Source organism: Pelobates fuscus, chromosome 6 (assembly GCF_036172605.1).
Source record: "Pelobates fuscus isolate aPelFus1 chromosome 6, aPelFus1.pri, whole genome shotgun sequence".
In the NCBI taxonomy this organism is placed as follows: domain Eukaryota; kingdom Metazoa; phylum Chordata; class Amphibia; order Anura; family Pelobatidae; genus Pelobates; species Pelobates fuscus.
In genome coordinates this window covers 264,345,980-264,364,077 of record NC_086322.1, presented here as the reverse complement: position 1 = coordinate 264,364,077, position 18,098 = coordinate 264,345,980, and the positions used below count along the sequence as shown (strand labels likewise).

The window sequence follows — 18,098 nt, the reverse complement described above, 5'->3', positions numbered from 1 at the left end:
TGTTTTACAGTGTTGCATGATTATATTATTTAATTACATTGCAATAATTGTGCAATGTAAACAAATGTTTCTAATCTGCTCTATGAGCAGAGCACCATCTCCTGTGAATAATGTAAGCTTGTTAGAATAAGTTTTTCCATGCCCTCTACCTCCTGAGTGCCCAATCACATTCTATCTTATCTGCATATGCAGTAGGCTACTCTAATCATGGAGCTCCGGTTGGCATGTGGAGTTCTGCTCCGTTTGCTTATTTTGTTTTATTTTGGAGACATTTTCTTAGTAGAGGAGGAAACTGTTTGAGCAAATGAGTACTTGTGTGGCATGCATCCATTCACTAGTCTCTGCTTCCTTATTATTACTATTTATATAGTACCAAAATCACTTTATAATTATGGGATGGGATAATTGACAGCAAGCAATTGACATATAAAATATATTAGCAGAGACAAGGAGTTGAAGAAGGCCCTGCTCAAACAAACTTCGGATCTGTGTCCTTTTATACATAAATCTATGTCCGATTCTACGTGAACCCGTAAATCTATTACGATTTATGTCCTAGTTTAAAAAAACAAAAACAAAAAATGTAACCGTATTTTCCATTTCTTGTAAGCGTTAAAATAAGCAACATGTAGACACACGCACGCACGCACACAAACATAATTTTAAAAAAAATTATCTAAATTAAAATAATCCTGAGTTATTTACTGCTAGCTATAATGAGACTTGCCAGATGATGTCACCAGTGATGTTGGCTCAGGTATCCTCATTGGTGCCTCAGTCGGTGCTAGATTGTATTACCTCCTAGCTCACCATATGTAAGATTATCCTTCACCCTACAGAGCAAGGGATGGAAGAAGGCGACGTTTGCTGGACCCCAGGAGTTAGGGACCCAGATAGTCACTGTGAAATCTGTATTATTTTTCAATATTCCTTTTACTATTGAACGTCACATGTTATTCACCACAAAACCTAGGGGACATGTAATATCACTAGAGTGGTAGCTATATCAATAAATGAGCAAATGTTCTCTGGAATGAAAAGTCAGCGTGGTACTTGGTCACACTATCTACCATTTAATGTTTAATGAATGAGAGGTTAACACAGTAAAGGAGATTAAGCATGAGTGGGATAGGCATAAGGCTATCCTAACTATAAAATAATGCCAGGGACTAATGAAAGTATTTAGAAAACTGGGCAGACTAGATGGGCCGAATGGTTCTTATCTGCCGTCACATTCTATGTTTCTATGTTTTTATAATACAAAAAATATATACATTTGGCTAATTTTCCGCCATTGCTATCAGTGATGCTTTTTAGGACCTTACCCATCCCAAACACTCACACCTGTTACATATAACTGGTGTGAGTGTTTGGGATGCACCAATCCACCAGTCTCTGCTTCCTTATTATTATACTAGGTGGACTTCTGTGCCACCAATAATTAATGGTCTCTATCCCAATCCCAGAGTTAAGTGGTCTGCATTAGTGGCATATTGTCAGCAGCAAGACCCCTTATTTATGTGTTCATGACAGGTCAAGCAGCAGTAAACTATGCATTTACTGTTCTGCAAATTTCTGCATGGACCTTCGGATGAGTCCTCTGGCTTGTTGACATGCTTATCAAGGACTGCACAACTGCAAGATTGGCTCAATGGGTGGAAGAGGGTCATGGGAGATGGACCATGAGTGGAAAAAGGAACTTAAACTCCCTTGACTGGCACATGGAGATGAGATGTATAGGTGATGCTTATAAGGGTTTATTGATAATATTGAGGTTGGCTATGAGACTAAGGAGAAGAGAAACTGATGACTGGGAGAAAGAGGTCTAAATATGGGAGAGAGTTGGGAATCACGCAAAGGGTAAAAGAAGACTTAAATAGGGCATCGTTTTCTGGCACTAGGTAAGAGCAGTCCTGGTTTGCGAATCACTGGTCTACATGATGCAGGCAGACATGTAAAGATGTTAAGTACAAACCGATAGATGCAGATTAAGTGTAGCATTCTATTAGATATCCAATGGGAGCAAGTGTGCTGGTCCGCCACTTAGAAGGAAAATCATTGGAGACAGATTACTTTGAAGCCACAAAGTAAAATCAATACTTATGGGAAAATGTTTTATATTCTCGGGTGGGCGTTTGATTACAGTAATTACAAGGAACGAGTAACTCGTATTACAACAGAAAGAAGATGGGATCTAAAAACAAAACACCACGTCGCTGCTTGAAACTGTTACAGGAAGTGGAGAGATGGCATTAATAATTAATCACGGCCATTTGCTAATTTATTCCTGGATGCGCTGAAGATTTGTCCTCGAAAAAAAAATAACAATTTAAACTAAGAAAAAAGCCGAACCAGTGAAGAGTGACAAAATCAGAGGCTGGGATTTCTCAAAAAGAAAAAAGACAAACCACGAATAAGACAAACATGATATCCACCACATTGGAAGAGGCAGCATGTGGAAAAACTGCGGGGCTGGCAAGATTTGGATATGTAGTAGGGCATTCAGCATTAGCACTAAGAGGCTTTGGAAACATATTAGAGCTGGCTAGATTTTATAGTATAGTGGGAGTAAAATGTCCAGAGTGCAAGGAATAGTTAAACCCCTTGTGTAACCTGATTGCCGTAATTCCAACAAAACAGGGGATAACTTGTAGAAAATAATGAGCCAATGGCCCTAGTTACTCTCTGTGTTTCCATTAGGAGAAGGTGCCGCACAAACAACTGTCCCATTCAATATCACAAGAAGTACCCATAAAAGTACGAGTTTATTACTCAAAAATAGTATATAAAGCAACACATAACAGACCCCACATTGTACAGGTAACTTTGGTATATCCAATAACATACAAGTGGCATACAATGCAAAAACAAAAAAAATGCCACCAGTACCTGTATCTGTGAGGGGGAAGACCAAACAAAATTTTGATAAGCTGAATGGAAAGACCCCCTAAGGGGATGAACACGTTTCACGTCTGTAACAACGTATTATCAACATAACATTAACTAGGGAAATTATGGGAATATAAAGGAAAGAGGCAGTCACAAAATTACCTCCCTTTCCCTAGTTAATGTTATGTTGATAAAGTGTCGTCACAGACGTGAAACGCGTTCATCCCCGTAGGGGGTCTTTCCATCCAGCGTATCAGCATTTTGTTTGATCTTTTCCCTTCTCTCTCTCTCTCACAGATACAGGTACTGGTGGCTATTTTTCTATTTGCATTTTATGGAATTTTTATGTTATTGGATTTACCTAAGTTACCTGTACAATGTAGGGTCTGTGAGATGATTGTTTCTGCTATATGTTGCTTTATATGCTATTTTTTTTAGCAACAAACATGTGCTTGGAAACATAGAAACATAGAATGTGATGCCAGATAAGAACCATTTGGCCCATCTAGTCTGCCCAATTTTCTAAATACTTTCCTTAGTCGCTGGCCTTATCTTAGTTAGGATAGTCTTAACTCTATCCCATGCATGCTTAAACTCTTTTACTGTGTTAACCTCTACCACTTCAGCTGGAAGGCTATTCCATGCATCCACTACCCTCTCAGTAAAGTAATACTTCCTGATATTATTTTTAAACCTTTGTCCCTCTAATTTAAGACTATGTCCTCTTGTTGTGGTAGTTTTTCTTCTTTTAAATATAATCTCCTCCTTTACTGTGTTGATTCCCTTTATGTATTTAGATGTTTCTATCATATCCCCCCTGTCTTGTCTTTCCTCCAAGCTATACATGTGTTATGGTACTTTTTGAAAGTAAACCAAAATGTTCACAGTCTATCTGTTCCTGTCCAAATCTGAGATGATTAAATTGCGTATACGCAGAAGTAAGCTCACACTGACACATGGAGTTCAGGTTAAAAGCACTTCAGAAAATTTAATACAATCTGGTTGGAAAACAGTTGTGCAGATCTTTTTAAAAGCAAAATGACATCATCATTGAATATCAGATAATAACAAATAAACATCATTGATTGGATTAAACATTATGTGACTAACTTCGTGTCCACCCACCAATATTATTAATTGGCTCAGGGGTTTGAGTGACCAGCTAGGTGTCCTCCCACCGGGAGGTGGTATTGTTCTGGACAAGGGTGTGGACAGAAGGCTCAGGCGCCATCTTTCCCAGCATGAGGTTTACTCGGTGGAAAGGGGGGCTTGAGCGTCATTTTACACAGTCAGTGATATCAGGCCTCATGTCCAGGTGCAAGGTCTCTTATGAATAGAACATTTCATTACTACTGTGTTCTCGTGGCCTTCAAACTATACTATCTTACAAGTCCTAAGGAGTAGCCGGCAAGTCTTAAGGAGTAGCCAGCACCTCCTGGTACTTGTCCTTGTAGGAAACACGGTCTTTGTCTACTGTATTAATTGGGTTGAGAAGTTCAGTCACGTAAGGTAGTTTTAAAATGAACAAGTTAAGTCATGAGGACAAAATGGAGGATTTGAAGAAGTCAGGTTAGGAGGACAAAATGGAGGATTGTCACAATATAAGGTTAAAATGGAGTTAGTACAATAATTCAATACAAGTACAATAATAATTTTTAATAATTCCACATCACATGTTAAGTTCCTTTAACCTTTCCTTGTAAGTTTCATCCTGCAATCCATGAACCAGTTTAGTAGCCCTTCTCTGAACTCTCTCTAAGGTATCAATAAAAATGTTCTAATTGAGGAGTCAAGTCAGGATTCTGAAAATAAGTTAACATTCATGATTCTTAAAGGTGGCACCAGGATTTGAACCTGAGACCTCTTGATCTGCAGTCAAATGCTCTCCAACTGAGCTATACCCCCAATATACTTCTTGGGTACTTCTTGTGATATTGAATGGGGCAGTTGTTTGCGTGTTATCCTGAGATATTATAGGCCTATAGTGGAAGTACACTGGTTGGGACTGGCATAAGGTGGAAGTATAGTACGACTGGCACGATGTATAAACATAATTGAGTTGGCACGATGTGGACATTGTAGTTGGATTGTCATAAGGTGGATGTATAATGGGATTTTCATCATGTGGATACTTTTGTTGGGATTGTCATTATGTGGACATGTAGTGAGAGTATAGTGTAGTGGAATTTGTATAATGTGGAGGATTAGTGGAATTTGCACAGTGTTGCAGTGAGGTGGTATTGGCATTATATGGACATACAGTGGTATTGGCATGATGTGGAATTATATTAACATTAACATGATGAAGCTTGTTTGGGTTTGGTATGATGTTTAAATATGGTGGGATTTATATGGTGTGGACAAAGTGAATTCAAAATAAATTTAAAATTTTATGACAAATTAGTCAAAATAGAAGCATTGATGACTAAGATCATTTGGAAGTATAGTGGCACTAGCAGCATATGGAAGGATGGTGGGGACAAATCGAGATATGCACTGTGTACCGAGTAAGAGGGAATGCGCCGATAACGACAAGCATGGAATGCCGCCCACGTTTTTGTGCACTGTGTTAACAAGCAATTACTGTAATGAGGAAATGTTTTCTGGTGTCAATGTTATTCTAGGAGTCTTGCATGATTATTCTGTAAACTCGGATTGGCAAAATTAAGGCCAAAATAGCCAATGTGTGGCTATAGCTGAGTTGGAGAATTTTTCAAAAGCTGCTATTTTAGCCCCAGTTTTGCATATCAGATTTCAATCCACTATAATGTGGAGTTAAGTGAATCGGGTATATTCCAAAGTGCATAATGCTATTTTAATATATAATTCACATGTACATGTGTTTAGGTAATTTTTTTAGGACCAATGCAAACATTTGTAACACCATTTGCATATACTGTACTCATATCCTTCTTTTCCCAAAGTTGGAGTTTGTAGATTACGTATTCCATGCAGAGAGAGGACGCAGAGAGACGGCAAATCTCGAGCTACTTTTGCAGCGATGCAGTGAGGTGCAACACTGGGTCAGTACACAAACTCTGCTCTGTGAAGGTCCAGCGAGAAGGACACAACTCCTCAAAAAGTTCATTAAGACGGCTGCCATGTGAGTGTTTAACGCAATATGTATTTTATATCATGTTTACTCCTAAAAAACAACAAAAAAACAACACATTCAGGTATTTAGTAAACTATGAATTACATTGATAGAAGTCCCCCCTTTTCAGTCCTAAAGAGTAACTCAAAGCACCATAACCACTGCAGGCCTCCAGGATTTCCCTAGCCCCGTTTCCCAGTAATGGAGCAAACCATTTTGAAATGGTTTGCCCTCTTACCTGATCCTACCAAGAATCTGGTCTCATTTAAGGCTAGCTGTAATGTACATATGGCTTCTGCAGACCTGCAGTGCCGCGTGTGAATCCTGACAGCCATTCATTGGCCAGGATCAACACATGACCACTTTCAGCCAATGAATGCATTTCTGTGCCCAGGAATATCTCTACTTTCGGGCTGGCTAATGACACCCCATTGTGAAGTTACACCTCCAGCAGAAGGGACAGGTTTATCTCCGTATGTGCAGTTTAAAAGTGAAACATTGCATATACAGACTCCAGACACCATGACCACTTCAAATCACTGAAGAGATCATGACGCTTAGTGTAACCCTTTAAATTATTTTCATTTTATTCTTCCTGGTCCCCATTTACTCACATCGGTGTCTGTCTTTCATTTCTTTATAGTTGTAAACAGAATCAAGACCTCCTGTCATTTTTTGCAATAGTGATGGGTTTGGATAATGGGGCTGTGAGCCGTTTGCGGGTCACCTGGGAGGTAAGTGTCATCTATTATCATTAATTTACCTTTACACTCATACAGTGCCGTTATTCTCTCATTACTATTTCCTGTCAATTATTTCAGCTCGTTTTCCCAAATTTTTCTTCCCTTTCTCAAACAGTTCACTTCATACCTTCAATTCATACCTTCAATGTTTTCTACTCTCCAGTACTACCCCTCTCCATTCTGTTATGCAAAAGAGTGCTTGATAAGTTGCCCTTGCTGTACCCTCACTTTTAGAGAGGGTTAATTAAAACTCGACAGGCACAGCTATGCCCAATTCATCAATTTCATTAAGTTTCCAGGATGCAGTAATACCAATACAGATGTTGCAGGGAATTCTGTAAACCTTGACTAAAAGTATGTTTTAATAATATACCTTATTCCTTAACACTAGTAATTCCCACGTTTGTGGAGGGTCCTAAAAAGGCAAAGGTCCTTTATAATAATATTCTGCCAGTATGTGTATCATAAATATATTGCAACTTTCCAATGTATAAGCTTTACTTGAAAAGGTTTATTGTATGGCAGAGCATCACGATAACTAAGATGGAGGGGGGGGGGGCTAACTGTTGAGCCGGGCGGACGCTCTCGAGGGAGCTCTGTCACTTGACCCCCTAAATTAAGCAATATTCAGGTAAATAATCGGGTAATTAAACCCCATCAACAGTGCTACTTACCTTTGCACAAGTGGGGTTGCTCACAGGGTCACTAAGCAATCAGGAAGATCCTCGCAAGCCATGATATGCCTGACCGAACACCACACTGTGACCACCTATTTTACCTCATTTGGGATACCAGGCTTCTCTAGGCGGGACATTGTGCGTCCCCAACGGGGCATAGGGTGTACACAAAGATGGACTTGGGGGCTCTTTATCTCTGGCATGATGCCTCTACTTTCTTCCCACATTTTATTAACACTACAAGTGTAGCTTGTCTATGCCTTCTAGTTTTCGTTCTTATGTGGGACTTACGGCTAGCTTACCTGGGGCCTCCTGGAGGGTTTTTTCACTGTTGATCTCTCTTAGTGCATAGAGTTTACCTTTCAAGTACCTAACGTTCAACCTCTCATTCACTGTGTTTCTTATCTCCTTAATACTATATTTTAAAAATGTGCTGATTTTCCACTGTCATGACTCTGTATTGCAATGTTTGTGCATGCATATGCTGTCGTGGCTTTGCAGGCAACTTGTAATTTTCAGTATAACAAAAATAAGAATTAAAAAAAAAAGATAACCAAGATGAGAGCATATTTTAGAACTTTGAGGGTGCGACGGTACCTGGAACCAGAGACAAGCACATGATATACAGTTGCAAGAAAAAGTATGTGAACCCTTTGGAATGATATGTATTTCTGCACAAATTGGTCATAAAATGTGATCTGATCATCATCTAAGTCACAACAATAGACAATCACAGTCTGCTTAAACTAATAACACACAAAGAATGAAATGTTGCCATGTTTTTATTGAACACACCATGTAAACATTCACAGATCACATTTTATGACCAATTTGTGCAGAAATCCATATCATGCCAAAGGGTTTACATACTTTTTCTTGCAACTGTATGTAGTTAATCATTAAAGGGCCACTGTTGGCTGTTGTTTACACTGTTTGGAGTCTTCTGGTGCCTTCTTTATGTACAGTGTTATACTAATGGTTTAATGTTAAACAAGAGTCCCCAGCAGTCCATCCCGTCTATGCTGCACTAACTGCTTTCAGACTATTGCTGCCTACCATTGCTGATGTGAATTGGGGCTTTGGAAGACTTGAAAATGGTTTACCAGGATTTATTGGTAATAGTTTTTAACCCCTTAAGGACACATGACATGTGTGACATGTCATGATTCCCTTTTATTCCAGATGTTTGGTTCTTAAGGGGTTAAAAGAAAAAAAAAAGCAGATTTATCCATAAACTCTAAGTTGAATATATTTTTCTTTCTTTCCCTAGAAATTACCAGGAAAGTTCAAGAACTTGTTTCGAAAGTTTGAGAATTTAACGGTAAGAAGGATTTTAACAAATCAATGATTGCTAAACTAGGCACCTGCCTATTCAAATACTTATTATAGATGTGTTTCAGCTGGTTCAAACAAATCAAATACTTTTTAATCTACATCCAAACTAATTGATCTGTCAGGCTCTCCCCCAAATGAGAAAAAATACCTGTATTACCTTTTTTTTTTTTTTTTTTAATTCTTTAATTTTGTAGTGCAGTGAGACATAACAAATGAGCATGTGGTACCCCGACCGCATTCCTCATGCTTTTCAAATAGTAGTTGTAACAATAGGGTATGTGTTAGTACTTGCACAGTTTTGTATGTTAAATTAGTAAGAGGTTTGACAATCAGGGTCAACAACTTGGTAGAATTTAAACAGGCTTAGACAATTCAAGATTATACTTAGATTTGAACATGCTGAAACTTAAGTTGAGTATTTGGGTCATAGTGTTATCATACATGTCCTTATATGAAGTAGTGTAAACTATGTGGTCGGTATGTATTTTTTGGACATGCGAGTAGCTACATGAGATTAAAGCTTGAGACAAGCGTGCTAGGTGCTTGAGTGGGAGGGTAAGATATATGTGGGAGTAGGCTCATACAATGCTAGGTAAACATGTATGGCGGCACAGAGTTCGCGGGTGACAAGGTGTCAGTACATGTGTGGATGCGTGGTGTTCGCTAAGTTAAGCCAAAAACGTACAACAGTTAGTCTTTTAACTATTCCAGCAAGCTGGGTGCCTAGTAGGGATGTCAAAAGTCACTTAGCCCACGCCTGCAGCTGGCACATTGTTGTTCCCCATGGCGGTGTAGCCCTGTATGAGGCCCATAGGTTGATGCAGAAGTCCATGTTCATCTTGTCCCTCAGCTTCTTGGTCATGAAATTCGGGTCTCACTGCGGTATATGTCAGCGTAGGCCCTTGTGCAGCTGCTCCAGTGTTATGCTGTTGCGATCTGCGCCGCCGGGCGTTACTCCGATCTTTAACCCACACAGTACTGAGGGCCACACAGCCTACTCTGGAGGCCGGGACTGCGCGTTTGGAGTGGAGCTCCATTCCCAGGGGACTCACCAGTGACGTGTCTGGGCTGTTGCTACACCGGTTCTCCCGCTTGCCCCTGGCTTGTCGTGTCTGTGGCTGGTATCTTGGCGTGTAGTTGCGTCGGGCCGCATTCCCGACCCTCCACGGGCACCTCCGCTGGCGTTGGTGTCCTTGTCGATGTGGGTATGTTGCACCCCTTGCAGCTCTGATATTGGGTGGGCCCATTTCGGGAGTTGTACCTGAGTGGGTCCCCGTATGCAGCACTTCGGATTTGCGCTGTTTGGAGCCCTCCCCTCTGTTAAGGCGTCGTTCCTTGTGCGGCCTGGGTTCCACACATACCCTGATTGGTAGAATGGGTCTGTGTCTCTTTTCCAGGCGTGTCCAGAACTGTCTGCAGACGGCCTCGAACCTGGCGTTGAAGTCTGCTTCCCAGTCACTGGGATTTCGCCGGCCTGGGTGAGTAAAGCCACCGTCGGCCATTTTGAGTAGGCCTCGTGGTCTCCGCTTGCCTGCTGTGCTCCCTGGGGTACCTTATAGCTGGTTGGTCTCAGTCTGGTTTTACGGACCGGGATAACCCCCACCGGTCCTGGGGGCGGGGGAAGGTGATTTACTGGGGTCCCACTTGTTGCTTTCGTGCCCGGAGAGCGTCCGTCTCTCCGCGGCTCAGAGTCTGGTAGGCCGCAAACCTCGGCTTATCTGTCAGGCTGATTTGAAGCTCGAGAGAGGCACCGTTTGATGCGGTAGCCCAACCCGGTTCCGATTCTCGTGGTCTGCGGCTCGTGGGTCTCGATGGCTGGGCGAGATGCCCCGTTTTTTGTTCCCAGGCGTGGGAGCTCTTGCCCAACACGTCTGGGCTGCTTGGTTGCTTGGCTCCGCCCCCTGTATTACCTTTTTTTATCCAGTGGTGAGTCAGTGAAAGTAGTTTCCTCTCGCATTCCTGTCCTGATGGAATTGGAGCATGTGTGGCCATTGCAGGAAATGCGTTAATCAAGTGTGGCAATCGCCCAATAGGATACTTCTAATAGGGAAGCATTGTCTCATGCTTCTCCGTGAAAGCTCCCAGTTTTACAATCATTCAAGCAGAATGGACTAGGAAGTCCACTAAGCTAGACGGCCAGGACAGTGTTCCCATATTAATTCGTAAAAGTGCAGAATTATGAAATTGACACTTGGGACATAGGAGGATTTCCATTAATCTGGAGTGTCTCTTTAATTAGAAAACGCATCATTTTGTCCAGTTTGAAAAATTATATGTATTAACTGCGTGATGCGTGTAGGCGGATGGGGGTAGTGTACGGGTGTTATCAGGAGTGGACCATGAAACCTGTTGCTGTGTTTATTTAGCTGCAATGATCTACCAGCTATTGGTACTTACTTATGCTTTAAATAGTATGGAAATGAGCCCAAAGTATTCCACCATAAAATGTTGCTTACTTGGCTCCACTTTTATCCAATTAAAAGACGTGTGGTGGTTGCGGCAATGAATGAGGAGAAGGCCTTTGTTGCTGTCAGCAATTTATATGTTTGGCAGAACAAGCTGTGGCTGTGATGTGGATATGGATGCTGAATCATAGCTTTGCTGGGAGATTTTGAGGTTATTCTGAAATAATTTAAAGGAGCACAATAGTGTCAGTAATAAAAAATGGTATTCTTAACACTAATGAGTTCTGCTGCTCCCCCTTGGGCTTCTTCCCCCCACCCCCATGAACTGAAAGGGTTAAATAACCTGTTCCAGTGCCGATGTCACTCTGCGCTGGCTCTGGCTCCTCTTCCTCCGACGTCTGCACTGAGTGGGGACATAGTGCGCATGTACGCGCATTAGGCCTTCCTCATACGAAAGCATTGAATCAATGCTTTCCTATGGAGATTTTGAGGATACTGGATGTTCTCATGTAACGCGTAAAGACATCCAGCATTGTTTCACAGAGTAAAATTCTATGAAATAAAAGGAAGTGCGGCTCTAAAACGGCAATGTTTACATTGAAGGGCTATGGGGAGCAGGAACACTGCACCCAGACATCTTCAATGAGCTGAAGTAGTCTGAATGTCTATAGTGTCCCTTTAAAGGCTCGATGCTTTCATTTAGAGTCCTAAGAGGTTTAAAATGAACAGACACAGCTTCATAATTTGCCCTATGGAAAGGTATCTTCTTACTTGACCTGTTACATTTGTCCATTCTTGGTTGCTCATATTTTCCATTTTTTTCTGTGCATATTTTCGAAAAGGATAAGCATTATCATAAATGTAATCAGTAAACATTCCTGTTGTAAGAATCTGTTCACTTGTTTATTTGGAGATATTTTATTAATATGAAAGTCTTCTCACATCTTTTTAACCGTTCACAGGACCCATGCAGGAATCACAAGTCATATCGTGAAATGGTGACACGAATGCGTCCCCCAGTGATCCCATTTATTCCGCTCATTCTGAAAGGTGAACACAAGCAAGATGTAGTCTTGAGCTTTTTCATTGGTCCCGCCCATCTAAAAACTCTTTCATTACTTTTGCATTATCCTTCTACAGTTATTTAGTTTTCCCTCTCTCTAATTATTTGGCACCCAAACTACTTTGGTGCGTGAACAATGGTCAGAGGGTTGACGGACCATCATGGCGATTCATTGGGGTAGATTTAGCAAAGCCTAGTGTTGTTAACAGTTATAAATATGTAAAAGTGGGAATATTATGCCTACTGGTTCCACTCATTTTCATGGTGAGTGCCCCATTTTTAGTACCTTGCATCATTTTAGAGAACACAACATATTGGTTATTATTTTATTATTTATAAAGCGCTGGCAAATTCCTTAGCGCTGTACAGTTGGTGGACTAACAGACACGTAATTGTAACCAGACAAATTGGACGCACAGTAACAGAGGGGTTGAGGGCCCTGCTCAATGAGCTTACATTCTAGAGGGAGTGGGGTAAAGTGGAACAAAAGTATGGGTAGAAAAGTAGATTGCTGAAAATGTATAAATCCCCCTCATAGCCCATTGGTGTTGGATTGCTAGAGGTTAGCTTACTCTGATCTCTACCTGGTTCTCTTCTCTTTTCATCTGAATTTATTTTTCACTTATCCATCCTTTACTTTCCCCGTCTCAATCCACCTCTTTCTTTTCTTCTCCCAGATCTCACGTTCTTACATGAGGGCAGTAAAACGTTCCTCGATGGTCTTGTGAACGTGGAGAAAATGGTAAGTTTTGGATAGAGTAAGCCAATTCATTATATACTAACATTTTACTCTCCAACAGAAAACCAAAAATAACATAATACAAAATAATAATACATCCCGAGTCTTGTTTCTCCATTTAGCTCCTTAATGTGACCAAAAGTTCTTCAAGTTCTCCTTTAGGTTTTCAAACTCACCTGATTGTCATCACCTACACTGTTCTCCCAGGCCTTTAGTGCAAGAAAAAAAAAAAAAAACATTACCTTGCTCCATAAATTGTAATAGAAAGGGGATTCAACATACCATGTCAGGGCGGTACCAGGCATGGTTGCTGTTTTGGAATGCCATCATTTCGGCCCTCACTTTTGACATCTTGCCGTGTACCTCTCATTTCCTATGCATTAAATATGGTTTAACAGTGGAATTCTGTTTTCGCAATTTTGCAATTCAGTTGTGAATTTGAAGGAGAGCACTCTCTGGTTAAAAAACAAAAACAAAAAAAATTTAAGATCCCTTACTTGTATTCAGTTCAGGAGTTATATTATGATCTACCCCGAGTATCTCAATAACATGTTGTGACCAACACTCTCCCCTGTTTTTACAGCATGCCATCGCAGAGAAAGTGAGGACTGTTCGGAAGTACCGAAGCAGCCAGTTACGTGAGTGATAAATGTTCACCGTGTGTATGCGTGCACATGTTTGTAGGTCATTTAATCTGTAGGTAGTCGGATAGTGGTTTAAAGTCATGCAGTCTTGATTGTGTGAAGAATAGTGGCTTCCCTATTAACAGATTATTCACAGTCCTGTAGAATAAATTCTAAGCGTACTGCATAATTTGATTTATTCAATTTTTCCATTTCAATGGGGAAAAAAATATTTTCTCCAACCAAAAGCCTTGTTTTACTATAACATTGTTTTTTTGTTGTGGCAACCCCAGCTGGCATGGTCCCTCTTGTAACATTAAACAAAATTAGTAAAGAAATAAAGGATAAGCCCACCTTCGAAATTATAGCCAAGGCTAAGTTCTTCCTGCGTACTGGGCTTCCTTCGGTGACATTCTAGCCCTTCACTCCAAGGGTAGGGCTCTTCCCGGAGGATGGGCAGAGAAGAGGACTTTTCTAGCACGGAGAGGTGCATGCTGTGTGTGTTGACCTCAGAAACACAATATGCAAGCACAAAATTAACATTAGACAGCCTCTAATTCCGCTGGCTAATGACCCTGCTGGAGGTAAAGTTACATCTCCAGCAGCGTGGTGCTTTAACTCTGTAGGTGTAGCGCTTCTCAATAAAACGTTGTACATGCAGACATCAAGCACCACAACCACTTCAAACCACTTTGTGGTCACAGTCCTTGGAGTTACCCTTTAAATGTTCAGTCCTGATCTACAAAGCATAGGTGGGTTGTACCTGTATCCTTTCTCTAGCTTTGCTCCGAAGCCTTAGAGTACAATACAAAATTAGAGTTGAGCAAACCCGAACACGTACCAAACATTACGATTTTTTGACCCCGAACCCAGACATTTCAGTAACAGTTCGAGTTCGGTGTTCGGCGATTTAATGGCGCGTTTGAAAAGCTGCAGGGCAGCCAATCAACAAGCGTTTGACAAAACTGCCGAATTGCGTCCTAACAAATTAGAATAAGGGGGAGGACCTAATGTCCTCCCCCCTGGCCTCCACCCCTGAACCACACGCCGTTCAGGAGGCTCACTGTTTAATAGACATGCCTCTACTCGCGGTATAGCGAGTAGGGAAATAATTTACTAATACTAAGTAATCTTTACTTAGTATTAGTAAATTTGGTCTTTCAGCCTTTTAGTAGATAGTTCTCTAATACCGTGGGAATTAGAGAGTTATCTACTTATTCATTCCTGTCATTACATTGACTGGCCAAGTAACTTACATTTTATATGAATGTGTGTTACTTGATTGTTGTAAGTTTTGCAAATGCTTACAGCGGAATCCTGGCTATGGTTGTACTTTTTATTTAAAATTGTATACAGTGTAACATTCTTCTTCTTCCACTGGGTAAGTATATTAGTACTTAGGCAATACATTTTACTTCCTTTTGCAGCCCTCTAGCCCTTTCCAGGACTTTTTTAGAGCCATTTAAGTGCCCAAAAGTTCGGGTCCCCATTGACTTCAATGTGGTTCGGGGTCAAGTTCGGGTCAAGTTCGAGTCCCGAACTCGAACCTTTTGCCGAAGTTCTGCCGAACCCGATGAACCCGAACATCCAGGTGACCGCTCAACTCTATACAAAATCTTTTTTTTTTTTTTTTTTAAAGATGGCAGGATTCAAAGCTCGCGTTTAATTGCGAAATTAAATTATTGTCATTTTGACTGTATTACTCTTGTAGTTCTCTCTTTTATGTTGTGCTCTGGTTGTTCATCATTTAACTATCTTTCCCAATTCTCCACCTTCCGGCAGGACTTGAAACAGATGTATCCCCCAACCACCTGCAAAATAAGGCCTACGTGCGGCAGTTCCAGGTCATAGACAACCAGAATCTGCTCTTTGAGCTGTCCTACAAACTGGAGCCCAATGCACAGTGACAGGAGCCTAGAGTGCTCACAATGACAGGAGCAGAGGAATAGCAGACAGTGTGCACAGTACAGAACAAACTGTACAGCCAACAAGGTTCTGCAAGCTGAACTGGAAACCTCCGTACCAGCAGAAAGCAGGATACATTGAATATGGTGTGGAGAAATTACTCCAGCAATACAGTAGAGATTGTTGTTTGTGTAGTGTGGTGTGGCGTCAGTGAGGAATTCATACACTCAATGATGGATTTAAGCCTCTGTTAAAGGAATTTTAAGAAGAAGGGGGTGGGGCTGGCCTCAAAAGCTAATTATCTCACACTGCCAACCCATGCACATGTCACGTCAGCTGGGACTTACGTAGTTAAAGGGAAAAGGCTGGGTGACATTAAAAGGGGTCAGGTAGTGTGGTATTTTTGTAAGTAGATTACCTGTACAGTTTGATTTCTTATTAAGGGGAAATTTGGGCAGAAAATAAGTATATATATATATATATATATATATATAGATATATATATATATTAGCTTGCATAACTATATTGTCGTGATACAGACTGGAATAAATGTACATATATATATGGCTACATCAGACGTAAAACTATATACATACACACATTCCCACACGTACAGGGTTTTTCAAAAGTCCATTCTCAAAATCAAACATTTTTTTTTTAATTGTTATTATTTTTTTAAAAATAAAACAGATTTCTAAATGTTTATCATAGAGTATGGACTTTTAAAATACCCAACGTGTGTCCACAGCCCTACAACTAGTTTTTAAAATAAATGGCCTTGTAAGAAATGCGGGTTTTCAATATCTATAACTTTTTTTTTACTTGTATCTTTTTTTTCTTCTTTGCAATGTTCTCCCTCATTGGTGAATATTTACATGATTTTCTACACACACACACAAACACACCCGTTCACGTGCAAACATAACATTTTATATATATATATATATATATTTCACTTGCTTTACATCTCTTCCTGAGTTGTGTTTCAAAGCTGTTGTGTACAGCAAACACAAACTCCAAGGAATCCATGTTATAAATGGAATAATGAGGCAAAAATGTGATTCTTTGTTGAACTAATTTGCATATGCCCACCCAGAATCCTTTGCAGTAGTAACACCATTGCAAATGTGTGATTTCTGTGGGAAAAGCAAGTCTTATGGCTTGATTATGTGCAAATATATGTTTAACATTGTATTGATTATCCACTGACTTCAGGTGGAAGGGGTTTTCAATCACAATTTTATCCCACCATAACTTTCTTGAGATATATATATATATATATATATATATATATATATATATATATATATATATAAAATATTTCTATACAATAGATTTTTTTTTTTGCTGTACAAGATATGTGATGTACATAAACATGTGTGTGTATTGTCTAAATATTTAAATAATAGTACAAAAATGCTTCTGCTTTTACTGCCCTGTGAACAAAGTAATGTGTGGTGTGTGTATATGTGTGTGTGCCTCTATTTGTATACACACATATGCCCATACAGGCACATGACACATTTTTGTATAGGTCTATGTATATATGTGTACAAACATACACATTTATATTTAGTTCTATGTGTGTTTGCATATGTATATAGCTACAAGGTTGCTAACTTGTGGTCTGTGGCAAGGACTCTGCCCGTCTGGACGGGTATAAAGAAGATAAATAAGTCTGAGTGTGTGCAAAGGTTTTGTACTATGAGGAACTGTGTAAATGTTTTATATCTGTGAATATTTTGGGGTTTATATGGCAGGGGGGGGGACTTTCAGCACTTAAGTAGGCAGCCAGGCCTGGGGACATAATATGGAGAGGCAATAATAGGAGATGCACTCAGCCATTAAAAAGCGTTTACAAACTATGATGTGTTTCATTCTTAGAGTTTATTCATAAAGCACCAACATTTTTAAGTTCTAATTCACAAATGTACATGGATTCATACATCTAGGGCAGTGAATTTTTTTTAAAGCTGGTTCTGTGATTGTAGCTCAGATATCCACGTTAAAAAAACACATTTTGTAGGCCAAGCTATGAGTCGTATCCTATTCATTCTCCACTGGGTATAGTGGAAACTTAGTATAGTAAAACTCTTTAAGAACTCAGATGGACTTCCCTACCTTTCGTAATAATTGGCACAGAATTCTAGGGCCTGTGGCCTCTTGACAGATTGCATCAGTCTACCTGGCGTTGTCACCTGTGATAACACTGAATACCAGACACTGATTAGGCAATTCTTCTTGATTTTTTTTTTTTGCCTGTGTTTCAAAGAAGAAAGATATTCAACACAGAGTCCCAAATTTAAAATTGAATTATGAACTTATTAAGCTCTAGACATGTGTGAGGTACAAACTCATCAATTGTGAGATCCTATCAGGTTTTATTACATTACAAAATAGAAATCAGTTGTTTACTAAACCAATGGAAACTGATAAGGGTGCATTAACATAGCAACTAGTGTACCCTGAATATAGTCAACGCATCAGGCAATCTTCCTGTTAATTAAGCTCTCAGCCATCCGGCTCATTGAGTGCGGCCTCATTTAGTTAAATGCACATTATAGATAGGTTCAGCTTCTAGATTATAATACGATGTCAGTGATGGCAATGCTATGCTTTTGGTC

At 40.1% G+C, this 18,098-nt stretch overlaps 1 protein-coding gene across 1 annotated transcript in view; it reads left to right on the top strand.

The window, feature by feature from the left end:
- The window catches only part of RAPGEFL1 (Rap guanine nucleotide exchange factor like 1), a 58,358-nt gene extending 41,633 nt beyond the window's left edge, over positions 1-16,725 (top strand). The window contains exons 10-16 of the mRNA XM_063459078.1: positions 5,814-5,992; positions 6,627-6,717; positions 8,674-8,724; positions 12,106-12,193; positions 12,884-12,948; positions 13,529-13,583; positions 15,351-16,725. Coding sequence (XP_063315148.1) covers positions 5,814-5,992; positions 6,627-6,717; positions 8,674-8,724; positions 12,106-12,193; positions 12,884-12,948; positions 13,529-13,583; positions 15,351-15,475 — 654 coding nt within the window. The 3' untranslated portion in view covers positions 15,476-16,725. The remainder of the gene's footprint in view (positions 1-5,813; positions 5,993-6,626; positions 6,718-8,673; positions 8,725-12,105; positions 12,194-12,883; positions 12,949-13,528; positions 13,584-15,350) is intronic.
- Positions 16,726-18,098: the final 1,373 nt, after the last annotated feature.